General features: G+C 47.5%; 1 protein-coding gene across 2 annotated transcripts; it reads left to right on the forward strand.

The window, feature by feature from the left end:
* Positions 1-4,162: 4,162 nt before the first annotated feature.
* LOC136145868 (2'-5'-oligoadenylate synthase 2-like) lies at positions 4,163-27,252 on the forward strand. 2 transcript variants are annotated; one of them, XM_065904573.1, is made up of 10 exons: positions 4,163-4,404; positions 6,161-6,437; positions 9,942-10,120; positions 11,717-11,952; positions 12,449-12,590; positions 14,986-15,156; positions 16,620-16,902; positions 18,430-18,620; positions 20,130-20,374; positions 21,428-27,252. In XM_065904573.1, the coding sequence occupies exons 1-10, from the start codon at positions 4,228-4,230 to the stop codon at positions 21,597-21,599; spliced, it is 2,073 nt and encodes a 690-aa protein (XP_065760645.1). In that variant the 5' UTR covers positions 4,163-4,227; the 3' UTR covers positions 21,600-27,252. The 2 variants fall into 2 exon arrangements, with proteins under 2 accessions (XP_065760645.1, XP_065760646.1); XM_065904574.1 differs by having other exon boundaries at positions 12,554-12,590.

The raw sequence follows: 27,252 nt of genomic DNA on the forward strand, positions 1-27,252 counted from the left end.
ATCAATTCTTTGGGGCTCAGCTCAAATACCACTGCAGAATGTTTTGGGGGTGGGAGGAGGCTGGCATGATGGTGGTTGTGGTGGGGTGGTGGCAGTGGGGTGTATAAGAAATCTCTTGGCTTCTGCCCAGTTTTTCTGGGATCCTAAAACCACTCTGAAAAACTAAGTTTATATACATACATATATATGTATATATATATATATTTAAGAGTAAAGAGGCAAAATACCTGCAACATACAACTCACATGACTCAGTAATAATAATACTGATAATACAATGTACACAGAGAATGAGGAGCAAATATGGTGAAATATTCAGGATCAAGAATATGAGAGAGTTCTTTGTGTTTCAGATGATTTCAAAATAAAATACTTTTAAAGATAAAAACGCACAGACTTTAGGAAGCAGGTAGTTAGACGCTAGCCAGATAACTTACAAGCTGTATGACCTCGCACAAGTATTTTTCAGCTCTCTGAGCCTCTACATTTTCATTTAGAAAAGAAGCCTTATGACCTAAGCCCAGCCTACCTCTAGGTGTTTTAGAAGTCGGATAAGGGCAAGGAAGGGCCCTTTATGGACAGGAGCAATCATCAAGTTTCTCCAGAGAAACCAAACAGTGAAAATGAACTCACAAACAGAAACCTCATGGAGTTAGAAGACCAGAGAGGGAGCTCTCACACCTCAAATACCTCTGAGGTCAATCCCAGGAAAGACAAGTTAATTAACACACCCCCAACAGGAAGAATGATCAACAGGGAAAAATTGTCAATGACAGGCCAGGACAGGAAAGATGTACATTGCATCTGTCCTGGAGGAAGCCAACTCCCCTGGCAACTGAGCCAATGAGAACCCATCATCACCCTGAATTCTTGCTTTCCTCCAGTGGACACGTGTTCAAACAACTCCTCCTAACTTCCTCCTTTTTCTCTATAAAATAATATTCCTCTTCTTTGTTGGCTGGACTTGCCTATGGCTTTTTGCTATTGCCTGCTTGTCCAAAATTGAAATTCTTCGCTGTTTCCAAATAAACCCATTTTGCTGGTAAAACAGTGATTGCTTCACTTTTGAGGTTAATAGAACCAACTGGTTTTATAAATCTAGATTTAGAGAAAAATTTGTTTTAAGGAATTGACTGTGCCACTGCAGGGGCCAGTGAGTCCAAATTCTGCAGGGTAGGGTGGCCGGGATAGCTGGAAACCCAAAGAAGCATCTGCTTGTGGAATTGCCTCCTCCTCAGGGAGAGAGCAGACTGTTTCCTTTTCATCCCTTCACCTGATTGGATGAGGTCCACCCACATTATAGTGAATAATCTGCTTTCCCCAAAGTTTACAATGTTGATCTCATCTTAAAAATTGCCGGGGTCCAGCCTCGGCAGGATCCAGGGGGTACCCTCAGGATGAACGGCGTCGGCGAGAGAAGACACGTGAGACCAGCCTTGATAGGGCCAAGTCTGCGAGGGAGAGGGAGAGAAAGAGAGAGAGAAAGAGAGAGAGTGAATGACCAGACGGGGGTGCAAACACTCCTTTCAGAGTCTGGCAATGCTTTATTTTTTACCATAGCTTTTATACCCTAAGTTAGTACATTTCTAAGGGGAAGATAGTTTAACATTACGTCAGCTTGTCCTTCACGAAACCAGGGTGTTTTCTGCATACTTCTTTGTTTATGAGGATCTTGTACATTATCTTCTGGCCTTGGGGCCTATTAACATTTTTGCAGGTCAGGTGAATGTAAACCTATTTTCTGTTTCTATGGTGACCTTAACTGAAAGGTAGCAGTCTCATAGGGCAATAGTACAGAGTAGAAGCATATTCTTGTTAATACAAAAATTAATCCTTCTGAAAAAGTTGTCAGTTGCGTTTATCTAAGAAGTTTACCCCATACAGACTCTGCGACTTTGGTGAGGCAGCTTCTGCCTAGCACTCCTGACTGACAATTAACAACCATCTCATTGTTACCACACTAGGGCTAAGTTCTTATTTCTCTAGATCTTTAACTACATTAACAATGGTTTTTATAACACAACCTTAGCACATTAAAGGCAAAAATACAGCAAGCAAAAACACAGCAAGCAAATCACAACCCAGTAACCACCTATAGAATAATTTTTCTTTTGTTTTCTAATAGGATTCCTTTACCCCTTAAAAGGGCTCTATATCTATTAGGGCTTTTATATAATCAGGTTCTTTATGCTATTTTATGATTAGGATATTATAAGCAATCATGCATATTAGTACCAAGCGCATAAATGCGTTTGGCTAACAAACTACCAGCAAAGGAGTTTGAATTAAAACAGTCCTTTCACCCTGAATAATCTCATAAAATACCACCACCTGGGAAACTTATTGATTAAAGTTCTAAATTGATTCTTATTTGGGACGAGATCGGGGAAGGCCTTCCTGCCTGTGTCAGAGAAATTAGGGAGTAGTCCATTGAGGCAGGCATCAGAAAGACAGATATCATCTTTAAGGTGATAGCCGGGGGCAGCTTTTCAAAATCCCTGATAACCTGATCTGCCTTGCCCGTCAGGTTTTCTCCCTTACGGCCTTGTTAGGGGTAGGGTCTCATGAGCTGACTTTTTCGAAACCCCTGAAAACCTGATCCGCCTTGCCCGTCAGGTTTTCTCCCTTACGGCCTTGTTAGGGGTAGGGTCTCATGAGCTGACTTTTTCGAAACCCCTGAAAACCTGATCTGCCTTGCCCATCAGGTTTTCTCCCTTATGGCCTTGTTAGGGGTAGGGTCTCGTGTGTTGGCTCCCGGCAAAAAATATACTCAAAAAAAAAATTCTAGGAGAATGTTTGACCAAATACCTGAGTACCATGATCATAGTCAAGTTGACATACAAAACTAATCATCACGGGACTCTCCTGGTGGTCCAGTGGTTAAGAATCTGCCTGCCAATGCAGAGGACAGAAGTTCAATCCCTGGTCTGTGACGATCCCACATGCCAGAGAACGACTAAGCCCTGTGCCACAACTACCGAGCCTGCATACCCTGGAGCCCGAACTCTGCAACAAGAGAAGTCAGGGTAATAAGAAGCCCATGTACCACAACTGGAGAGTAGCCTCCACCCGCCGCAACTAGAAAATGCCCGCTGGAAAAAAAAAAGAAAAGAAAATGCCCGCTGACAGCAATGAAGACCCAGTGCAGCCAAAAACTACAAATAAATAAATACCATTTAAAAGATAATAATAATAAAATTAATCATCACAGCAGAGAAAGGGGTCTGTTCCTGTCCCCCTTGGAGATGTTTGCCCTCGGTGTTACAGGGGAAGCCAGTGGGAGCTGCCCAGGAGTTTCGTTCTCATGGTTCTGGACACAAGAGTTGCACGTCTGTCTCCTCTCTGGCCTTTGTGCTACTGTGCATGTTTTCTTTCCTTGCTGGGTGTGGCTCAATGCCCGATGAACCCTGCCAGGTGCTCATGTGGGCGCTGAGGGACTGGGCCCACGGGAGCAGGCCTCTGGGGACCTGTGTTTGTTCAGGGGCAGAACTGAAACCCGAGGGGCTCAGCCGTCGCCTTGCTGTGTCCCTAAACAAGTCAGGGCCCTCTCTGATCTCTTCTCACTGTTCTCATCAGCTCTGAATTCCCGAGCCATTGGGAACAGGGAGAAGCGCAAAGAGCCCAAAAGATGACCTCTGGGAAAGAAATTTCTTACATTATATATATATATTATATATTTAAATGTAAATATAACTGATCAGTTTGCTATACTCCTGAAAACTAACACAATATTTTAAATCAGCTATACTTCAATTATATATTAAAAAATGACGACCTCTGGCCCCCTATGAAGTTATTTGCTTTACAAACACTTTATAGCACTAGTCATGTACCAGGTCCTGTTCTAAGCACTTTGCAAGTATTTTAATCTTTGTATTAAGCCTGTGAGATAGGTACCACTGTTACCCCCATTTTACAGATGGGGAAATCAAGGCACAAAAAGGGCTAGCAGTGTGCTCAAAGACACAGACATAACCCATATCAAGCCCTCATAATCCAGCTCAAGGGGCCATGTTTTTAACTACAAGCCTCCCTTGAGAGCAGCGGAAAGGCTGGGGGCGAGGCCTGGATTGAAGCCTGGATTGGGCCGGAAAACTCTGTGAGTTTCCTTTTCCCCTGGTGTAAGTTTCGATTTTCTCCCCTCTCCTCCCCCTGCACACAGAAGTTCCTTATTCTCCTCGGCCTCCCGCTCTGCCTCCAGCTGTCATCTCAGCAGACAGTCAGAGCCATGGGCAGCTGGGAGTCCCACCTCTATGAACAGCCTTCTGAGAAACTGGAGGAGTTTATCCAGAACTACCTGAGGCCCTCTGAAGACTGTCAGAAAGACATCGACCAGTCGGTGGACACCATCTGCGCAGTCCTGCAGAAATCCTGCCAGTCCCTAGCCGTGACAGGGGTGGCCAAAGTGAGTAGATGGCTGGGCTCAGTGCTTCTGGGACTCGGAAGGCAGAAGGACTAGGCGCTGAGCACCCGCTGTGTTCTGGGCCCTGGGCGCGCAAGACATCACCTTGTCTAAGCCCACACTCGAGTGACAGGATGGAACAGGGTGTAGAGTTTAGGGGTACAGGTTGGGAGAACTCTGATTCTGCCCCTTGCTGCTGTGTGACCCGAGGTAGGTTGCTTAACCTCTCTGTGCCTCAGTGTCTGAACGTGTAAAATGGGAGGGGAATAATACTCAGTGCCAAGTGTTAAGAGGCTTAAATGCATGATGCTCTGGCAAGAGCTTGGTACAAAGCTACAGCAGTAGATTAGCTGTGGTTACTTGTATCATTTTTATCCTCCCCATCTTACAGACAAGTAAACTGAGCCTACAAGAGTTCAGTAAAACTATTCAAAGATGTTCTGTGATTTCTCAACTCCAAGGAGGTGGGAGGCCTCATCAGTTAAGACATGTTTGGTGCTCTGGCACAAACCCTAGGGTGGAGGCTGAAGATTCTGGAATTTTGAGGAAGAAATGATGCTGGGAAGGTGCCAGGACCCTAGGGTTGGAGGGGATCACATTTGCCCAACCCCAGCCTCACGCTCTCCAGCACCGGAATCGCACTTCTCTGCAGTCACATGCTTCCTGGCCTCCACGTGGTGTCTCCTGTCTTGGCCCAGATAAGGAAAATGAAGCTTGGGGAAGTTATTATTCGTTGGCATTCGACCCGGGATTTTAAGCTCTGGTAATCTATGTGGGAGGGCCCTCTGGTGGCTCCATGGTAAAGAGTCCACACGGCAGGGCAGGAGACCTGGGTTCGATCCCTGGGTCAGGAAGGTCCCCTGGAGAAGGGAATGGCAGCCCACTCCAGTACGCTTGCCTGGGAAATCCCATGGACAGAGGAGCCTGGTGGGCTACAGTGCATGGGGCGGCGGAATTGCACACGACTGAGCAACTAAACAATGGCGACAATGTGTTTGGGAGCATGCAGCCTTAACCGCCGTGCAATCCTCCCTCTCTATATTGTTCACTTTTTCTCATTAAAATAATATGTACAACAAGTGCACATATGTGTACAGTACAGCTTGATGGATTGCCACAGACAACAAACATGTGTGACCTATGCCCAGATGAAGAAATAAAATTTTCCCAGCCCCCACCCAAGAGTCCCTGGGCCCCTTGTCTAGTCATTACCCTCAACCCCAGCCAACCATGCTCCCAACTTCAAACAGCATAGATTAGTTTTGCCTATTTTTAAACTTTGTGTAGAGTGACCAACCTTTCAGGGTTGTCTGCGACTGAAGGATTTCCGGGACATGGACGTCTCGGGGCTAAGACCGAAGCAGCTGGTCTCCCTGTCTAAAGGACGCCATGCACGGCGTGGCGTTAACGTGCGGGCTTTGTTTCTGACCCACCGGTTGATGAGACGTTTGCTGTTGTGCAGCTGTTGTTTTATCATCGCGTTGTTGCCGCATATCCCCTTGTGTGGGCACACCACTCTGGTCCGCTCTACTGCTGATGGTCACCCAAGTGGCCTCCTGTCCGGGGCTCGTGGGAAAAGTGTTGCTCTGGGCGCCCTGACTCAGCTCTCTGGGTGGACAGATGACCACCCGCCACTCAACTCTTAGACGACGGTGACGTGTGGGACTTCTGCTCGAGTTGAGAAATACGTCTGCCTGTTGGGGTGCCCAGTGACCTCAGAGGGTTCAGACTCTCACATCTGCTTCTCTGTTGCTGGTAGGGTGGCTCCTACGGCCGGAGAACGGTCTTGAGAGGCAACTCCGATGGTACCCTTGTCGTCTTCTTCGGGGACCTTGAGCAATTCCAGGACCAGGAAGAAAGACAGTATGAACTTCTCGGGAAAATCTGGGCACGGATGAAGCACTGCGAGTGCACGCTGAATCTGGCAGCCAAGATGGAGCTCCAGAACACCAATAGGAGCTCCAGGGTCACTGTCCAGCTTTCCACAAAACAGCAGAGCATCACTTTCAACGTGCTGCCTGCCTTCAATGCTCTGGGTGAGCCCTGCTGGGTGTATGCAGGGTGGTGGGGAGGGTTGGAGGTGTGGGTCTGGAAGGGCTTGTCAAGAGAACAAAGCCAATGAAAGAGGTGGTGAGTAAGCGTGGGGATGGAGTAAATACCACTGAAATTGAAAAGAAAGTGAAAGTGTCAGTCGCTCAGTTGTGTCCTACTCTTTGTGACCCCATGAACTGTAACCCACCAGTCTCCTCTGTCCATGGAATTCTCCAGGCAAGAATACTGGAGTGGGTTGCCATTCCCTTCTCCAAGGGATATTCCCCAGTCAGGGATCGAACCCTCATCTCCTGCAGAGCAGGCAGATTCTTTATTGTTTCAGCCACCAGAGAAGACTCCTCCTACCTTGAGCTTACTCTGTTCTTTAGAACCTCTCCTTTAACTCCTAACTGACTTTGGAGGAAATGTTCTAGACTCTGAAACCTAGAGTAGAGTTCCTCAAACTGTGATATGCACACAAATCCCCTGAGAAACTTGTTAAAATGATGGTTCTGCTTCAAGAGATTGGGGTCCAGAATTCTATATTTCCAACCAGCTTCATGGTGGTTGCTGCTCTTCTGCGGACCATAGTGAAGATGTAAACTAGAATAAACGTTGGTTAGAGGTAGAGAATGGGGAAAACATCTGAGAAAAGCTCAGCTAGAGCAGGCCTGGAGTTGCCCTCTAACGAGGTCAACATCAAGGGAAGGCTCTTCCATGGGCAACTGTTGGAATGGATCTGTGGTTGGATGGAAGGATGGTTGACTAGATGGATGAATGGATGGCTGACTGGATGAATGGATGGAAGGATGGTTGACTGGATGGATGGATGGTTGGTTGATTGAGTGAATAAGACTCACCATAGTCACAGCTTAGTTTCAAGCATTAGGTACATATATTATCACAAACTTAAATATCAGTGTTGACATCCAACCCCTCATTAAACAAATGGAATCAGAAAGAAATGACTGTATCCAGGGCCACGCACCCAGTTACTGACAGAAATAGAATAAAAGCCCGAGTCTTTTAAGTGTCAGGCCTGGTGCCTTCAAAGTGGACACACACACACACAAAGCCTGATGACTTATTCACAGAAAGGTGATCTAGTTCAGAGGGAAAAATGCAGCAGTTTGTGAGTTAGGCAGCCCGGGGAATTCTCACCCTGATCCTACTACTAACCCACCTGTGTCCAACTGTAAGATCAAAGCTAGAAAAAGCTAACTTCCAGGGTCTTTCGGACAGTAAGAATTGAGACTACATGCCTGACTCAAAGTGTTACTGAAAGGTGTGTGAGTCCAACTGCTCACCGTCCAAAAGTCAATAAATAGGCCAAGCTGATGGAAAGGAAAGTTAGCTTTATTTCAGATGCCAGCAACTCTGGGGGAGGGCAGACATCTGTCCAAAGGTTGACTCCTCCCACTGATCGTCAGTGGAGACAAACGTTTATAGACAAAGGGAGGGGGCTACATGAAGAAAAAGCACAGTAAGCTCTGACAGTCATCTTCAAATTGGTCATCAGTGATCTGACTAGCATCATCTCAATGGTTTTAGGTGCAGTTTATCTTCAGTTCCAGGGTCGGTTTGTTTCCATTTTCTTTGGGGTCCATTCTCAGAACTGCAGCAGCTCATGTCATGGGTACTGTCTGCTCATTGTGTAGTTCTTCCGCCTGGAGTTTTAGTATCTCTATGACAGCTCACAGACATGGCTCAGAATGTTATCTATAATCCTTGAGAAGGAAACTCTCAAAGGTCCTTGGCTAAGCTTAATGTTGAGTTAGTCATTTAGTAGAGTCTGAATCTCTGCCACCCCATGGACTGTAGCTCAATTATGTTTAATGACTACATTATTATTATTTGGTCTCCTTTGACTCTTTTCCTTTATTTCTGCATGTTCTCATCTCTCTGGTTACACTTATCCTTTGACTAAAGTTTTCCACAGGCAAAAGGCAGACAGAGAACATGGTGGGGGTGGGAGGAGGCAAGGACCATAGTGTCCTGCTCCATTTCAGCAGGAGGGCTGGAGACAAGGTGAAGAGACAGCGTGACTCAGAATTTGTAGGATATCCTATGTTCTCTCCTCTGGTTTATGGCAAGTAGGTGGGGAAACAGTGGCAACAGAGGCTGACTTTGTTTCTGGGGGCTCCAGAATCATTGCAGATGGTGATTGTAGCCATGAAATTAAAAGACGCTTACTCCTTAGAAGGAAAGTTATGACCAAGCTAGACAGCATATTAAAAGGCAGAGACATTACTTTGTCAACAAAAGTCCATCTAGCCAAAGCTATGGTTTTTCCAGTAGTCATGTATGGATGTGACAGTTGGACTATAAAGAAAGTTGAGTGCAGAAGAACAGATGCTTTTGAACAGTGGTGTTGGAGAAGACTCTTGAGAGTCCCTTGGACTGCAAGGAGATCCAACCAGTCCATCCTAAAGGAGATCAGTCCTGGGTGTTCATTGGAAGGACTGATGTTGAAGCTGAAACTCCAATACTTTGGCCACCTGATGCGAAGAACTGACTCATTTGAGAAGACCCTGATGCTGGGAAAGATTGAAGGCAGGAGGAGAAGGGGACAACAGAGGATAAGATGGTTGGATGGCATCACCGACTCAATGGACATGAGTTTGGGTAGACTCCCGGGAGTTGGTGATGAAAAGGGGGGCCTGGCGTGCTGCGGTTCATGCGGTCGCAAAGAGTCGGACAGGACTAAGCGACTGAACTGAACTGAACTCCTCTGGGTCACAGCAGGGCAGGTGGAGATAAGGCCAGAGCGCCCTCTGCTGGCTTCTCCCCGTCATGCAAGGATGATGTAAGAACGAAAAGACCAGGTCTTCCTCACATGTAGTATCCAGGAACTGCCACGAGATGGCGGCAGAGTTACACATTCCAAACTTGAATCTCTTTTTTTTTTTTTCCCTAGACGAAACAATAACTGTGACTCAGAATTCGTAGGAAATCCTATGTTCTCTCCTCTGATTCAGAGCACAGTGGCTGGAGATAAGGCCAGAGCGCCCTCTGTTGGCTTCACCCCGTCATGCAAGGATGATGTGAGAACGAAAGACCAGGTCTTCCTCTCATGAAGTATCCAGAAGTTGCCACGAGATGGCGGCAGAGCGACACATTCCAAACTTGAATCTCTCTCTCTCTCTCTCTCTCTCTCTCTCTCTCTTTTTTTTTCTTAGACGATACAACAGTGGTTGCTTTCTGAGAAAAGTAGGGCTTCCCGGGTGGTTCAGATGGTTGGTCACGACCGAGCGACTGACATTTCATTTCATTTCTGAGAAAAGGAAACTACAGGGGAATTTTTAAATTACATTCTTTACTAAATATTAGCCTAACTACATTTTATTATCTAGCAGGACAGACCACCCCTCACCTTTTATGAAAATATTCCCATCCTCTTACAGATGAAGCAGTGAACGTGTGCTATCTAGCCGCATCCAGCCTTCTTTGTGGGCTCTCCAAGGCCAGGCTCCCTGAAAATCAGACGTTCTGCTTCTCTTTCACACCAGGCTTAAGTGAGAAGCCCAGCCTCTGGAGCTATCGAGAACTCAAAAGATCCTTGGATATGGTGAAAGCCAGTCCCGGTGTGTTCTCAGTCTGCTTCACTGAACTCCAGGAGAAGTTTTTTAGCGGCTATCCCAGCAAACTAAAGGATTTGATCCTCTTGGTAAAGTACTGGTGTCAAAAGGTAAATTTCAAATTGTGTGTCTATTGCTATCTATCATCTGTTTCCCTTTGACTGAGATGATTCATCCTGGGTAAAATGTCAATACAACATCATTAAGAATGGTGGCACGGACAGTAAGGAAACTGCCTGCAACGCAGGAGACCCTGGGTCAGGAAGATCCCCTGGAGGAGGAAACCTGCTCTGGTTTTCTCGGCTGGAGAATCCCATGGACAGAGGAGCCTGGTGGGCTACAGTCCACAGGGTCACACAGAGTTGGACATGACTGAGTGACTAACATGTTCACGTTCAAGAATACAGCTCAGGACTTTGCTGGTGGCCCAGGGGTTAAGATACCACCATTCCAATGCAGGGGGTGCAGGTTCGAACCCTGGTAGGGGAAGTAAGATCCCATGTGCTCCCCCCTACACATACAAAGGAATACAGTTCGATGCATTCTTGTAGCCTTTTAGGCAATCCTCAGATCGAAATAGGGCACATTTCCTGCACCCCAGTCCATACTGCTCCCAAACAAACCTCTGTCCTAACATCTGTCACCACAGATTAGTTTTGTTTTTAAACTCGGTGGCAGTGGAATCATACTAAATGTACTTTTGCTCAGTGTTAGGCCTGAGAGGTTTTCCGTGTTGTTGCAGGGAGTAGTGGTTCTTCATTGTTTGACACTATTCCATTGCACTGATATGCTGTACTTGGATGCATTCCACTGCTAAGGGACATGCGGGTCATTCCCAAATTGGGACTGTCATGAATGAAGCTACAGTGGATATTCCCCCACATGTCTTTTTTTTCTGGTGACTTGAAGCAGTCAGTTCCTCTTGGGTAAAAATGCAGGCGTGAAACTGTGTGTGTGTGTGTGTGCACACGTGCACATGCATGCTCAGTTGCTCAGTTGTATCTGATTCTTTGTGACCCCACGGGCTGTAGCCCACCAGGCTACTCTGTCCATGGGATTTCCCAGGCAAGAATACTGGAGTGGGGTACCATTTCTTCCTCCAGGGAATCTTCCTGACTCAGGGATCAAACCCATTTCTCCTGCTTCTCCTGCATTGGCAGGTGGGGTGGAACCTTTTATTACTGCTCCCTGGGAAGTCCACATACCTTATATATGTAATATATATTTATATATTATGTATATATATGAATGAGGAGGGCATGGCGACCCACGCCAGTATGCTTGCCTGGAGAATCCCCATGGACAGAGGAGCCTGGTGGGCTACAGACCATGGGGTCGCAAAGAGTCAGACATGACTGAAGCAACTTAGCTACATATATGAATATGTATGTATATGTGTATACATATACACATGGCATATATGAATAAATATATGGACTATATAGATATAAATTTAACTTTAGTAAATACAGCTGAATAGCATTCCCAAATGCTTGTACCAGTTCACACTCCCATCAGCTGTGTATGATAGTTTCAGGTGATGCACATTCTTGCCAACACTTGCTATTGTCAGTCTATGGAATTTTAGCCACATATCATTTTGGTCACTAGCAGGGGATGGCGACTTCCTATAGACTTCTAGTTTCTTGCTTTCAGACTGCTGGCACGGGTCCCGAGTTACCCGCCAACCTTCTCTCCTCTCATAGTGCCAGGAAAAGCTGGACAATTCCTCCCTGCTGCCTCCGTACGCACTGGAGCTGCTTACGGTCTATGCCTGGGAACAGGGGTGTGGAGCGGAGGACTTTGATATGGCTGAAGGTGTCAGGACTGTTCTGAGTCTCATCAAGAAGCAGGAGCAGCTATGTGTCTATTGGACGGTCAACTACAACTTTGGCGATGAGACCATCCGCAACATCCTGCTGAGCCAGCTCCAAGCCCCAAGGTACCAAGCTTCCCATTCCGTGTCTCCTTCCCTCTTTATCTGCATGCTAGGCTCTGCCCCCTTAGAATGAGGGTCCACCCCCACTTCCCCCAGCCAGGGGATCTGTCAAAAGAACACCAGCTGCAGTGGTTAGGGAGGCAAAGAGAGGTCTGTCTGAAAGAGGAATGCTTCAGCATTTCTCACATTCTAACCCATTGTCACCTTTTGTGCGCAAAGCAGGCACTTCCCCTCATAGAAAGAAGGGGCTAAGGAGACAGGTCAGCAAAAAGAGGAGACTGTTTTATTAGTTTATGAATGGAACATGTCTAAGAAGCAGAGTAAACAGGACCAGAGAGGCTAGACATCTTAGACAAAGCACTTCAGCAATTGGGAGGAGCTGCAGGAGGTAAAATACAGATCCCTGGGTGCCCGATCCAGCCCTCTTTCCCTTAAACTGATTTCTTCTCCCGCAAGCAACCCAACTGATTATTTTTTTTTAACCAAATGAAATTTATAGGCCGGTAATCTTGGATCCAACTGACCCAACCAATAATGTGAGCAAAGATAACATCTGCTGGCCACTGCTAAAAAACGAAGCTCTAAACTGGTTGCATTCTCTCAGGCAGAACGAGTCACCTGGACCATCTTGGAATGTTCTGGTGAGAGGACTTTCCAGCACAGCGGCTGTGCTGCCGCAGACAGGGCCCGCCTGACACTTGGACTACAGTCTATCCAAGATCACCCTAAGCTGGTTTCCCAGAGCTGCTGTGACAAAGTACCATGCACTGGCGGCTTAAAGCAACAGAAGTGTATTCCTTCTCAGTTCTGGGGACTAGAAGTCCAAGATCAAGGCATCAGCAGGACCGTGCTCCCTCTGAAGGCTCCAAGGAAGAGTGCTTCCATGCCTCTTCCAGCTTCTCATGGTTGCAAGAAACCCCTGGCTTGTGGCAGCGTCACTCCAGTCCCTACCTCCGTTGTCACACGAACCTCTCTTATGTCTTCACAATGTCTTCCCTCCACGCTTGTCTGTTTCTCGGTCTCTCTGCTCTTCTTCTAAGGACACCAGTCATACAGAATAAGGGGCTGACAGGAACGACCTCATCTTAACTCGATTCTTTTCATTGTTTGCTCACTTTTGTGACTCCATAGACTGCAGCCCTCCAGGCTCCGCTATCCACAGGATTTCCTGGGCAAGAATACTGGAGTGGGTTGCCATTTCCAGCTCCAAGGGATCTTCCTCACCCAAGGATCAAGCCTGCACCTCCTGCATTAGCAGGCGGATTCTTTACCACTGCACCACCAGGGGCGGCCCCTTAACTTGATTACCTCTTTGCAAAGACTCTACTTCCAAATAAGGTCACATGCATGGGGCCTAGAGGTTGGGACTTCAATGCAGTTTTTAGGAGGACACAGTTCAGGCTGTACACACACCCTTAGGGGGCTTCCCTCCCATTAAAATGAAGGTAAAATGTAAAGCTGAACAACGAGGAACAGGGGCATCTGCAGACGAGAGGTTAGTTTCTGCAAGAGAGGAAGCAGGTGAGAAGGTGGGACAGGTGAAATGGAGCAGAGCCCAGGAGACGTGGGTGGTGGCCCCCCCAGCAGATGCTGGATCAGGCCCTGAGCTCCTTTCACACGCTGTGGGGGTGGGGGTGAGAGTGAGAAGTGAGGCTGGAGATGGGAACTAATGACACGGCCAGATGCATTGACTTCCCCCCCCCTCCCTCAAAGGAGAAGCACATCGATCCACACAAGTCTGATCATATCTGCAAAGTCCCATCTGCTGCATAAGGTAGGCAGAGTCATAGAGCAGGACGCAGACATTGGGGAGGGGTATCGCTGTTTTCCTTCCCCCGAGCAAGAAGCAAACTGCCTCTGCAGACTGAGGCCTGAGCAGAACAGCAAAGAGAAGAGGCTCAGGTGAGGTGTCTTGAGCTGTGGTCCACAGGGCACATCCCATCTGACATTTTCTACTGAAGAGGAGAGAACCGCGCTTCTGGGCGGGTGTCAGACCCCCTTTACCCACCAGAGCATGGTTTCCTTCCAGAAGCGACCACAGGTGCGAGGGAGTGAGAAGGTCCCACCCTCCACGACCCCATTTGATTCGAGAGCAGGGAACTGTCCCCTTCAGAATGAGCACACAGCCCCTGCGAGCCCAGGACATCCCTCTCTTCGACACACTTAGAGGGAACAACATCCCCTGCCGTGAAGGGTCGAATAGTGTCCCAGAAAATTCACGTCCCCCCAGATCCTCAGCATGTGACCTTCTTTGGAAGCAGGGTCTTTGCAGGTATCATTGGTTAAGGGGTCACCCTGGATCAGCGTGGGCTCTGAATCCAACGACTGGGTCTTATAAGAAGACACTCAGGGACAGACACAGAGGTGACGAGGTCATGTAACAACAGAGGCAGGGTAGGTGTGATGCCGCCACGAGACAAGGAAGACGGCAGCACTGCCAGAAGCTGGAAGATGCGAGGAAGGATTCTTCCTGGAGCCTTTGGAGAGAGCCCGGCCCCGCCCACGCTTTGATTTCAAATGTTTAGTCTCCAGAACCGTGGTTTGTTACAGCAGCGCCCGGAAATCAGTCCACCTGGGCACAGGGTGCTTAACAGAGTCTGATAGAACCTTGAAAAAAGGAATGAGTGTGATCATCAGGAGTCAACAATACCCACAATGAGAGGGAAAATAAGGAAGGAACACGGCAGTAGGAGAAGCTATTCATAGGAGGTACTGGCCGTTGGCAGACGAAGCCAGAACAGAAAGTGGAAACGAGAGTGATTCAGAGCCCGGGGCGTCACAAACCTGTTTGGGAGAAGGAGCCAGATCCCTCCTGGGGGTAAGGAGGAGCAAGGGGGGCAGCTCTTGTTTCAGGCGGATCTTGGCTACCACCTGAAACTCAGGGTATGTCGATGTGAGAACTCCAGATGACAAAGGTACCAGTGGGAGGGTTGGAGAGCAGGAGGGAAGGGTCGGTGGAACAGAGGAGGCGGGGGAGGAGGCGGGATGGGAGGTGGTGGCTGGCAGGGGACATCTCACAGCTGGCTCCTTCCACAGCCCGCACCACTCTACATGACCCCAGGCCATCTGCTAGATAAGTTCATCGAGGACTTTCTCCAGCCCGACCAGACTTTCCAAGACCAGATCAAGAAGGCTCTTGAAACCATCTGTTCATTCCTTGAAGAAAACTGCTTTCGACATTCAACTACAAAGATTCAAGTTATCCACGTGAGCCCTGCCCTTTTTCTCTGCTCTTGGCGGGGAGCTAAGCCGTCCCTGGGTCTCAGCAAGGGTTGTGACCACCGGAAATGTGAGGGCAAAGGATGCGGGAGGGAAGCTGGGGAGATCAACGCCTGAGACCCCAGCTCTCAGTGCGGGACGCGGAGGCACTGCTTAAGTCGTTCACGAGAGTCTTTGGGGCGGGGCACGTGGTGTGTCTCGAAGGATCCTTATTCCCTCACCAGGTATCGAACCCCAGGCCTACGGCATTGAGCTCTAACCGCTGGACCACCAGGGAATTCCCATTCACGCTAGACTTCTGATTCTGCGTTAACCTCCAGGGTTGACACAGAGGTGAAGGATTGCTGCTTGGCCATCCCTGCCCATCCTTGGCTTGTAGTGTATCACTTGTAGTGGGAAAATTTTAGATTTTTACTATTAGTTGAAGATACTTTTTTCTCACTATGGTCTCTTTTTAAACTTATTGATTTCAAGTGTAGTTACTGTACAATATCATATAAGGCACAGTAAGGCATACAGTCGGGCTTCCCTGGTGGCCCAGAGGTAAAGAATCCACCTGCCAATGCCGGAGATGCAAGAGACTCAGGTTTGACCCCTGGGTCCGGGAAGATTCCCTGGAGTAGGAGGTGGCAACCTACTCCAGTGTTCTGTCTGGAGAATCATGGATAGAGGAGCCTGGTGGGCTACAGTCCATGGGGTTGCAAAGAGTCAGACACAACTGACTGAGCACACACAAGGTGTATAATATAGTGATTCGCAATTGTTTCAGATAATGTAATTTAAATGGTGGCTCAGTGGTAAAGAATCCACCTGCAACCTGGGAGATATATGTTCAATCCCTGGGTTGGGAAGATCTCCTGGAGGAGAAGATGACAACCCATTCCAATATTCTTGCCTGGAGAATTCGATAGAAAGAGGAGCGTGGCAGGTTACAGTCCATGGGGTCACAAAGAGGCAGACAGGACTGAGCGACTGAGCATTCTCCATTTATAGTTATTATAAAATAGTGACTTTGTTCCCCATGTTGTACAGTATGTATTCCTAATAGTTTACACCTCTTACACCCCACCTCTATTGCCTCTTCCCCCTGCACTTCCCCCTTCTGTAACCACTAGTTTCTTCTCTATGTCCGTGAGTCTGTAAAGCTATGCAGTCTTTACCAGAAGTATTTAGGACGTTGACTTGAGAAGTAGGTAATTTAAAACTATCCCATCCATTGTTTGTGGGTAAATTCACACATCAAAAAGTGTGAGACAAACCACCTTTGGAATCAGAGGATTCTATTTCTTGGGAAAATGAAACACTCTGCTTAGGACTTAGCCCTAATTGGAGACACAAACTTGGGACTACCCCCAGCAGCCTTATCAATTAGCCCAACTGGTGCCAGCCCACAGAGGCGAGGGGCTCAAGCTCTAGAAAACGCTGTATCTCTATTTGCCTTTCTTCCCTAGGGGGGGTCAACTGCAAAAGGCACGGCTCTGAAGACTGGCTCCAATGCCAACCTTGTAGTGTTTGCAGACTCTCTGAAAAGCTACACCTTCCCCAAAAACGAGAGATGCAACATCATCAAGGAAATCCATAAGCAGCTGGAAGCCTGTCAGCAGAAGAAGGATTTTGAAGTGAAGTTTGAGATTTCAAAATGGAAGGCTCCCTGGGTGCTGAGCTTCACTCTGAAATCCAAAGTCCTCAATGAAAGTGTTGACTTTGAAGTGCTGCCTGCATTTGATGCCCTGGGTAAGACTTCCAAGATTTGAGCCTCTGGAAGAGGAAGAGGGATTCTGGTGTGATGGAGGCAGGGGCGGGGCAGAGGGAAATTCACGTGACTTACTCATCAGTCTTGGGTCCAGTGCCCCAACAGGTGACATAATGACACCAACATCTTACACCTGTGTGCATTTTCATTCTCATTTAAGTATCCCAATGAAGGCCAGAGAGCTTCCCTGGTGGTTCAGTGGTAAAGAATCCACCTGCCAATGCAGGAGATGCAGGTTTGATCCCTGGGTTGGGAAGATCCCCTGGAGGAGGAAATGACAACCCACTCCAGAACTCTTGCCTGGAGAATCCCATGGACAGAGGAGCCTGGTGGGCTGCAGTCTATGGGGTCACAGAGTTGGACATGACCTAGTGACTCAACAACAATAGCGACAGCCAGAACCTGCATCATATGTTCCCACGGTATCACTCGCAGAGTCTGTCAGAGAATGAGGTACACAGTAATTCAGTACACATTTATAGATAAAATGCCTCAAGTATTAGGGAAGGAAATTTTAAAAATAGACTTTGGGAGAAATTCTGAGGCAAAAACAGGAAATCTTGGTGTTCACCTTCAATCATAGGCAAAAATTTCCTTTAGAAATTCAATTTGTAAGTGACGGATACACAGTGATGTATTAAAAGAAACCAAGGGTATATCAGGCATTTTCCAAATCAAAATCAAGAACACTCTGGTACTTTCCTTCTGAATGGTTCTTAGTGTCTTTAGAGAGGAAATGACAGTATGTAGATTGGAGGTCAGCTAACTTTTTCAAGTCTGGGTCTCCTGCCTTGCAGGCAGGTTCTTTACCATCTGAGCCACCAGGGAAGCCCTATAAAAGATAAGAGAGCAAATATTTTCATCTTTAAGGACCATAATGTATCTATCACAACTACTCAACTCTGCCTTTGTAGCTTGAAACCAGTCATAGGCAATACATTAATAAGTGAACATGACTGTGTTCCAATAAAACTTTATTTATAAAAACAAGAAAGAGGCCAGATGTCATCTGGGGGCCATAGTTTCCAAAGTTCAGGTTAGCACTGTCCAGAAAGCCTTTCTGCAATAACAAAAATGTCCTATATCTGTGTTCTGTATCTATGGAGATGTGGCTATTAAATGTGTATCTATTTATCTATTAATAGATGTCTAATAATTAATCTATCTATTAATGTGTATCTGTATCTATTAAAATGTGGCTAGTGCTACTGACGAACTAAATTTTTCAATTTTCCTTTAATGAGTTTGAATGCAAATAGCCATCTTGGCTGATGGCTACCCTATAGGACAGTGCATATCTAGATAACACTATAATAATGCCATCTATAGTCATATAAACCATATAATGTTTAATAACTCATTACTCTGGAGATATTAGACATCAGTAGTTTACATACACTAATAGAGTTCAAAGTAATTTCCCAGAATTAAATTGTATTGACAGTGTTTTGAGATCTGTTACTGTCTGGAGAGCCTATAGCATAATGTAAATTTCTTGCCCATGCTAGGTGAACTGATGTCTGGCTCCACACCCAGCCCCAGGACCTATGCTGAACTCATCTGTTTGTATAACTCTTCTGATGTTTCCCTGGGGGGAGAATTTTCTGCATGTTTCACGAAGCTACAGTGCAGTTTTGTTCACTCCCTGCCCCCCAAACTGAAGGATTTAATTCGCCTGGTGAAGCACTGGTACAAATGGGTATGACACCTCTTGTCCTAGAGCCACCTCATTATTATTATTTTTAATTATTTACTTATTGTATTTTAAAAAATGCTTTTATTTATTTATGGCTTTACTGGGTCTTGGTTGCCACTTGGGCTTTTCTCTCGCTGCGGCAAGTGGGGGCTACTCTCGAGTGCGGTGCACGGGCTTCTCATTGCAGTGGCTTCTCTTGTGGTGAAGCACCAGCTCTGGGCACGCAGGCTTCAGTAGTAGTTGGGGCTCTGTTGCCCCGCTGCATGTGAGATCTTCCCAGACCAGGGGCTGAATGCGAGTCCTCTGCAGTGGCAGGCGGATTCTTAACCCCCGGACCACCAGCGAAGTCCTGGTCTTTATATTTATCAGTACTCTGTGACCACGAAACCAGCACTTACCAGGTGCTCACACTTGCTCATGCTGGGTGGGAACCGAACCACATTAAGGAATCTTCCCGCTCTTAACCTGAGTGTCTTTGCGGTGTTCGCATCACTAACCTCATTGAGTTGGGTCAGATGTAAGCCCCTCATACCCCCAAAGCTGCTACATGTGGTTTATTTTGCCTTTGCTCTGACACCCAAAGAATTCTGGAACTGAAGGGAGGATGAAGTTGGGATGTGCATGCCTACAAGTCGCCAGCATGGCTTACCTACTGATGGGTGCCCATAACACACACAGATGCTACTCTCGGAAGGCAGGTTGGAGTGGCAGGCAGCACCAGCGGCTGCATTTTCTGTACTGGTTTACCTCCCTTCACTTCCATCAGCTCATGGGGGCATTTTCTGAGCCCCCACATGATAGCTGCTCTTTCGGGAGATGTTTCCTTTCTGTGTCCAGATTCCTGAAACTGGAAAAGACTGAACTCTGTGGTTTCCAGCTCTACACCCAGCCCCGGCGTGCTCAGAGCGCTCAGGGCTCCCGGGTGACCTTGAGAAAGGACTTTGCTTCCCCATGACTTTGTCACGGTGACCTCTGCCTGCTGGAGAATGAGGAATGAATGATACAGGTGGAATGTCTGGCCACATAATTAGCACAGAGTGGGGTTTTAGGAAGTGATGAAAGTGTTAGTCGCTCAGTCATGTCCGACCCTTTGCGGCCCCACGGACTGTAGCCTGCCAGGCTCATCTGTCCCGGGGATTCCCCAGGCAAGAATACAGGAGTGGGTTGCCATGCCCTCCTCCAGGGGATCTTTCTGACCCAGAGATGGAACTCAGGTCTCCCTCATTGCAGGCAGATTCTCTACCGTCTGAGCCACCGAAATCCAGGACAAGACTATGTTATAACTCTGGGAAGGCACATAAAGCCAAAATTCAACAAAGAAGCCTTCATGGCTGCCTTTGAGCTGCAGACTGGCCCTTCTCAGGCCCCCAGCAGACCAGTCCCCCCAAGGCTGTGTCTCATGACGCGGTTGTCCCGCTGTGGCCGCAGCACCCTTCGTGTGTACCTTCATGCTACACGCGTGTCACCTCCTTGCTTTAACCAGTATCGCTGATGTTTCCGCTCTTCCCTCAGTGTGAACGCAAACTGAAGCAAAAGGGGTCTCTGCCCCCCAAGTATGCCTTGGAGCTGCTCACCATCTATGCCTGGGAGAAGGGGAGCAGGGCTCAGGATTTTGACTTGGCTGAAGGTTTCCGGACGGTCCTGGAGTTGGTCAAACAATATCAGCATCTCTGTATCTTCTGGACGGTCAACTACAGTTTGAATGATGAGAGCGAAGTTCTGAGGAACTTCCTCCTGGACCAGATGAAGAGAACCAGGTGCTCCAAACCCCTCCGTTTCTTAACCTTATTCCCTCCAATACTATTTCGGTGACCAGAATTCACCTCCCAGGGGCCCTGATTCATTATCCCTCATATGAAACTGAGAAGGGAACTGTGCTGACCATCAGAACCTCCCTCGGCTCCAGGGAAGCAGGGGAAATGTCATCCAGGAGGAACAGAGCGGGAAGGACCAGGGTACCAGGTCCTGAGTTGCTTTCATCTTTCTCGGTCAGAAGGAAAAGCAGGGATTCATTGGCAGGTCTAAAAGGTGTGAGAGTTGGAAGAGTGTCCCTCAGAAATAATGCTATTATTCACTGCTGAAGGATCCTGCAGGTTATTTATTAGACTGGATTCCCATCTCCATCCTACAAAACCATTCTCCTCAAGAATAGGAAGGAATCTTAGTGCATGCACTCAGCGCCAGCAGCAGGGAACCAAAACAAAGGAAGCAAGAGAAAAGAGAAGAGAGAAAACAGAGGAACATTGAGAAAGAATGGAGGAAGGAGAGGAAAAAAAGAGAAAAAGATACCGTGGCTTGCCAGCCATGGGTGTGACCAGCTGGACAGTGAGTGCTCAGTTAGTCCTGTCTGACTCTTCACAACCCCATGGACTGTAGCCCACCAGGCTCCTCTGTCCATGAGATTGCTCAGGCAAGAATACTGGAGTAGGTTGCCATTTCCTCCTCCAGGGGATCTTCCCAACCCAGGGATCCAACTTGCATCTCCTATGTTGGCAGGCGGGTTCTTTAATCACTGAGCCACCTGGGAAATAGAGTTGTTTAAATGATAAATCATACTTCATTTGCACCAGCATGGGGAGATGTTTATACCATGCCTTCCTGTGCGTAATAATGAATAGCTTTCAAAACTTTTCTGACCAATATGATTTAATTCTAGGGAATCCTTTCAAACTGTTTCAGTACATTGGAATGACTGACATCTAAGCTAGAAAGACACATTGTTTTATCATGGAAAAGAGAATGGGCCCCTAATTCTGAGGCCACCGGTTCTGAAAATGCTTGCCTCTAATGATTCCTAACCTCTCGTTTAGGCCTATAATCTTGGACCCAGCCGATCCTACTGGCGACGTAGGTGGAGGGGACTGTTGGTGTTGGCATCTTCTAGCAAAAGAAGCGACTGAATGGTTACCTTCTCTCTGCTTCAAAGATAAGTTGGGATGTCCCATACAACCGTGGAAAGTGCCCACAAAATCATCCTTCTAAAGGAAGTGTCATCTGAAGTTTACCCTGGGATGGGCTTCCATCCAAGAGCTTCCTCTGCTCTAGGAAGCTGAGATTCACTCGGCCACACATTACAGATAGCCCAACTCAGGCGCTTAAATGATTGGGTTTTTTTGGTCCCATATGATGAAATCCTAAGGCAGGCAATCCAGGAGTCACTCAACAGCTCCATCAGGCTTGCTCCGGGAGCAGATTGTCTCCACCATGACAGTTGGTGTTCGGGCCTGGATAGTTCTTCATGGTGTGAGCAGTGTAAGACATTAAGCGGCAGCCTCCGGTTCCCTACCCAGGAGATGCGGGCGCACCACCCCAAGGGCAATAGCCGAAAAGTCTCCAGGGACTTCCCTGCTAGGGATCCACCTCGCGGTGCAGGGCACGTGGGTTCGATCCCTGGTCGGGGAACTAAGACCCCACGTGCTGCAGGGCGACTAAGCTCACACACTCGGGAACCCATGCAACACAGCTGGGAAGCCTGTGTGCCACGATGCAAAAGACCCGTCACAGCCAAATAAGTAAATCAATTCTTTTAAGAAAAATGTCTCCAGAGATGTCTGAGTGTCACTCGGGGCACGGTCATCCCTAGCTCCTTCTGGCTCCACCCTCTTTAGTTGTCTAGTTGAGTCTTCCTGGCACTGAAGTAGCTGTTGCCCCTCTGGGTGGCGGGTTCGCCGTAAGGCTGGAGAAACAGAAAGATGGAGGACACCTACCCACAGGGTGTCTTATTCGAAGCCTCATCCAGCAAAGTCTTAGGTTTCCTTACCCGGAACCGTCGTCATGCATTGCTTGCAGCTTAAAAGTGACTCCAGAAGGGGGGCGGTGAGGACAGCCATGGGTGGAGGTTGGGTCAGTCAACCAAGAGTGCCTGCCACACCTGTTCAAAGCTCCACCTCCTTCCAAGATACCTGCCACCAGGTATACTTGGCTCTCCCACCAGTTTCTCCGTCAAAAGGTACCCCAAAATTGTCCCTGGTGTCGTCACCTTGTCAGATACACTTCCTCCTTTCTTTTTCCTGTCTCGTTCCACCAGTGGTTCTGACTCCTTGGATATGTTTTATTCCTGCACATACATTTCTTTCTTTCTTTCAAGAGAGTGCAAGATGCCAGGAAGTTGTGGAGCAGGGATGTATTCTACGGTCAATGAGATGCACTACTCAGAAGTCTTAGATTCCTGGGCTAGTAATGCTGGGAGAAACTTCTAGAGGCCATCAAGCAATAGCTTTTAAAGAATCAGTTCCTGGTATGAAAGAGTAACACACGCCTCCCTGGACGGGCCCCATTACCTCTTCCCAAGCTTCTTCAGCTTCTCTTGAGATCATCACCTCCACGCCCTCCATGAGGTCTCGCCTCGCCTCGCTGAAATCTTGTTCCGCGCGTGACCTCTGCTATTAACATATCTGCTCTCATCCAGCTTGACGTGCGCCATGTTTGTGAACCTTTCTGTATTTTTCCGGTGAACTCCTTCCTTTTCCTTCAGGTCTTAGAGGAGGGATCTCTTCCCAGAGTGAAGCCCTCTCGCTGGCCCTCGGTTCCTGTGATTCTGTCTTCTCGCTCTCCTGCTCCTCCACCCCGCGCGCCGCCCTCTCTTCCCGTCTGTACACAGGCCCCGTGGGGCCCTGCCACTTCACGGCCTCCTAAACCAGGAGTGAGCCGGGCCTGCTTACAACTGCACACTCTCCACAGGCTTGGATTGTGGCTGCTGAGATAGACAGATATTTAGGTAGACATCAGCAGTTGGTTTATGTAGGTAGACATGTACATGTGTTACGTATGTATGACTGCTGTCATTTCCTTCTGAGCCTACCTTTTCCCCCACATCCGTGAGCTGCTTCTTGCCAAATCTAAAGGCTTTCCCCTCTGACTTTGGCTTTCAAGACACTTGGAGGTCTAAATGTGTTAACCTCATATATCCACTTAATGTTTGATTACTACCACATATACCACCTGTCAGAAAAACAAGAATAGATCTGGTCTTCGTCGCCAGTTCCTGGCAGAGCTTCAGAAACCCTTGGAACTTCCTGGTTTGGGCTGTCTTTTGTATTCTGAGAAGCCCCTTCCGACCCTCCCTGTGTTATGCTAACGAGGTGTGGGTCCTTAGTTTCAAAGGATTGGCCTTGCCTGAAATGCCACGCGTGTGATGAGTGTTGAAACGTTTAACCCCACCCACTACCAACCTTCAAAGAGGACAGGAGGGCTGGAGATTGAAGCGAAGCACATGGCCAGTGATTTAATCAACTGTCCCTGTGTAATGAAACCCTAATGAAAACTCTGGACAACAAGGCTTCCTGGCTGGCTGGTGAGCATATGAATGTATCACAAAGATGGGGGGATGGCAGCTGCACTCAGGAGCCTGCCAACCCTCCTCCCCTATATATCTCTTCATCTGGCTGTTCACTTGTATCTTTTATATAGAATGGTGATTGTAAAAATAGCCCTTTCTTGAGTTCTATGAGTCATTCTATGAATTATTGAACCTGAAAGGGGGGTCCTGGGAATCCTTGAATTTGTAGCCAAGTCAGACAGAAGTCAGAGTTGTCTGAGGACCCCGCTTGCAGCTGGGATGTGGAAGTGAAGTTGCTCCGTTGTGTCCAACTCTTTGAGACTGCATGGACTGTAGCCTACCAGGGTCCTCTGCCCATGGGATTTTCCAGGCAAGAATACTGGAATGGGTTGCCATCTCCTTCTTCAGGGGATCTTCCTAACCCAGGGATCAAACCCAGGTCTCCCTCGTTGTGGGCAGACGCTTTACCATCTGAGCCACCAGGGAATGGGAACAATCTTGTTTGGATTTTGCCCTTTAACCTGTAGGGTCTACACCATCTCCAGGCAGGGTCAGGCTGAGTTGAATTGTTGTAGGACACGTGGTTAGTATCAGTGAGCTGATGTTGGAATGCACCACTCTTCTGGCCCAGAATAAGGACAAAGGAAAGTGCTGTGGCCTGAGGTTGAGAAATGGAAGAATGACCAGTGTAAGTTCACATCTGGTCAGTCTACCAGTGACCAGACCCCTCTAGACACCTGAACTTGCCCTAGATCCACAGATAGAAAACTGTGAGACATTGGCCCATTCTTAGAGGGTTTATGATGTACTTAGACGAACCAGAGCAAATTCCTTATAGAAGAATGAAGGGCAGTTTATAACCACACGCTAAGTGTATGTGTACAGTGGACGAAGACCAGCAAAGATAAAGAGCAGCTCAAAGCCCTTCAGAGAGGCACAGCGGGACCATTTTAGTTTTCTCAGCATTCAGTAGATATTTAAGGTCATTAAGAGCAAAGAAAAGGAAATGTTTCAGTGATCAAGAACCATGCAGTCATCCCAATGTTCATTGCAGCACTCTTCAGAGTAGCCAAGATAGGGAAGCAACCTAGATGTCCATTGTCAGATGAATGGATAAAGAAGATGTGGTACATTATATATATATATATATATATATATATACACACACACATATATATATATAAAATGGAATATTACTCAGCCATAAAAAGGAATGAATCTGAATCAATTGTAGTGAGGTGGATGAATCTAGAATGAAGTTAGAGAAAAACAAACATCGTATATTAATGCATATATTTGGAATCTAGAAAAATGGGATTGACGAATGTCTTTGCAGGATAGGAATGGAGACACAGATGTAGAGAACAGACTAGTGGATACAGCGGGGGAAGGAGAGAGTGAGACGAGTGTAGCGCTAACATATATACTCTATCATGTGTAAAACAGGTAGTGAGACGTTGTTTTATAACATAGGGAGCTCAGCTTGGTGCTCTGTGATGACCTAGAGGTGGGGATGGAACGGGGGAAGGGAGGCTCAAGAGGGAGGGGATATATATATATAAAATTATCACTGACTTGGCTTATTGTATGGCAGAAACCAACGCAACATTGTAAAGCAATTTCCCTACAATTAAAATTTTATAAATTAAAAAAAAAAAAAGAAACATGTAGTCACAGATCATCACTGAAAGTACCTAGGGCACCTTCTCCTATTTTTTTTCAGAAAACAATGAATAAGAAATAAACCCAGCCTTTCTTATACAAACTTTATTTCAGGATAAACAAACGGCCACAACTGATAAAGAAACAAAATTTTTAAGTGGAAAATCCTACGTAATGTTTGTTGAAAGTACAAGTTAGAAATACCACCCTTTTGCAACCTCTGATGAAACAGATGGTTTAAGCAGAGACTGTCAGTGGATAAAACCATTAGATGACTCTCTGGAACCTGTGAATATGTTGCCTGACATGGCAAAAGAGACACTGAAGATGTGGCTGAAGATTTGAGGTGGGGAGAGGACCCAGGTGAGTCCAATTGAATCCCACTCGAGCCTTATAAAGGCAGAGAAGTGGTTCCACCTGAGGTCAGAGAGGGTCAGCTACAGAGGAGGCAGGCAAGGCGTCTGAGCTGCTCTCGGGGACTGTGAGGCCTCTGGGGGCTCCCCGCCCGCCAAGAGGCAGGCACTTCCATCCTACAGCACATGGGACCGGGCTCACCCACCGGCGGAGTGACCCTGCAGACGAACTCTCCCCAGAACCTCCAGGTAGGAACGCCACCCGGCCCACACCTAGATTTCAGCCCTGTGGGGCCCAGGACGGGGGAACCAGCCAGGCCTGCTGGGCCTCTGACCACAAAATGTGAGATAAGGCACTTGCATGGTTCTGAGCTGCTAAATGTGTGCTAATCTGTTCGGGCAGGGGCTGGTAAGCAGCTCAGGGCCTGGGCCTGGAGGAGAATCGGCCTCCTCCGACTCCAGGCCCGGTTAGTCCATCCTGCCCGGCCTGCGTCCAGGGAAAGCAGCTCCCACACAAGAAGGAAAGCTGTTTTCTTCCTCTGCCCTCAGTACTTCTGACGCCAGTCGCCATGCTTTCTGTTTGGTTGGTTAGTTGGGGTTTGGGGGCTATGCTCAGTCCGCTCAAGGCTGCCCCCACCTCCACTTCAGAGTCCAGGCCTCCAGTGTGAAAGTGTCAGCCCCTCAGTTGTGTCCGACTCTCTGTGACCCCATGGACCTCCAGGTTCCTCTGTCCATGGGCTTTTCCAGGCAAGGATGCTAGAATGGGTTGCTATTCCCTTCTCCAAGGGATCTTCCGCACCCAGGGGTCAAACCCAGGTCTCCTGTATTGCAGGCAGATTCCTCACCCTCTGAGCCACCAGGGAGGCCGCCAGGCTTCTGGTGCTTCTAACCAACCAGTTATAAACTGGGGGTTCCCGGGACTCCCTCCTCAGGCTCAGTCATTTTCTAGAATGGCTCACAGAACCAGGAGAACAGCTTACTTACTAATAACCAGTTTATTATAAAAGCCTACAACTCTGATGTAGGCCAGCTGATGAAGTCCTTCTTCCTGGCTTGAGGGTGGCTGCCTTACTGATGTGTCTTGGCATGAGGGGAAGAGAGATGGGGGGGCCAGGGAGAGAGAGAGATCTTTACTATCCCTGATTTTCCCCTCATTTCCCCCATCCCCAGTATTAAAGGGAAATGCTGGTTTTCTTATGTGTGTAATATGTGTGTATCTACGTGCATGTGTATATGATATTTTTTTCAGATTATGCATTTAATTCAGGCATGTTAGAGAATTTTGAAAAAATGAAACCCACGTTTTCTAACTGATATTTTTCCATTAAAAAAAAAAAACAAA

Source organism: Muntiacus reevesi, chromosome 13 (assembly GCF_963930625.1).
Source record: "Muntiacus reevesi chromosome 13, mMunRee1.1, whole genome shotgun sequence".
Classification (NCBI taxonomy): Eukaryota; Metazoa; Chordata; class Mammalia; order Artiodactyla; family Cervidae; genus Muntiacus; species Muntiacus reevesi.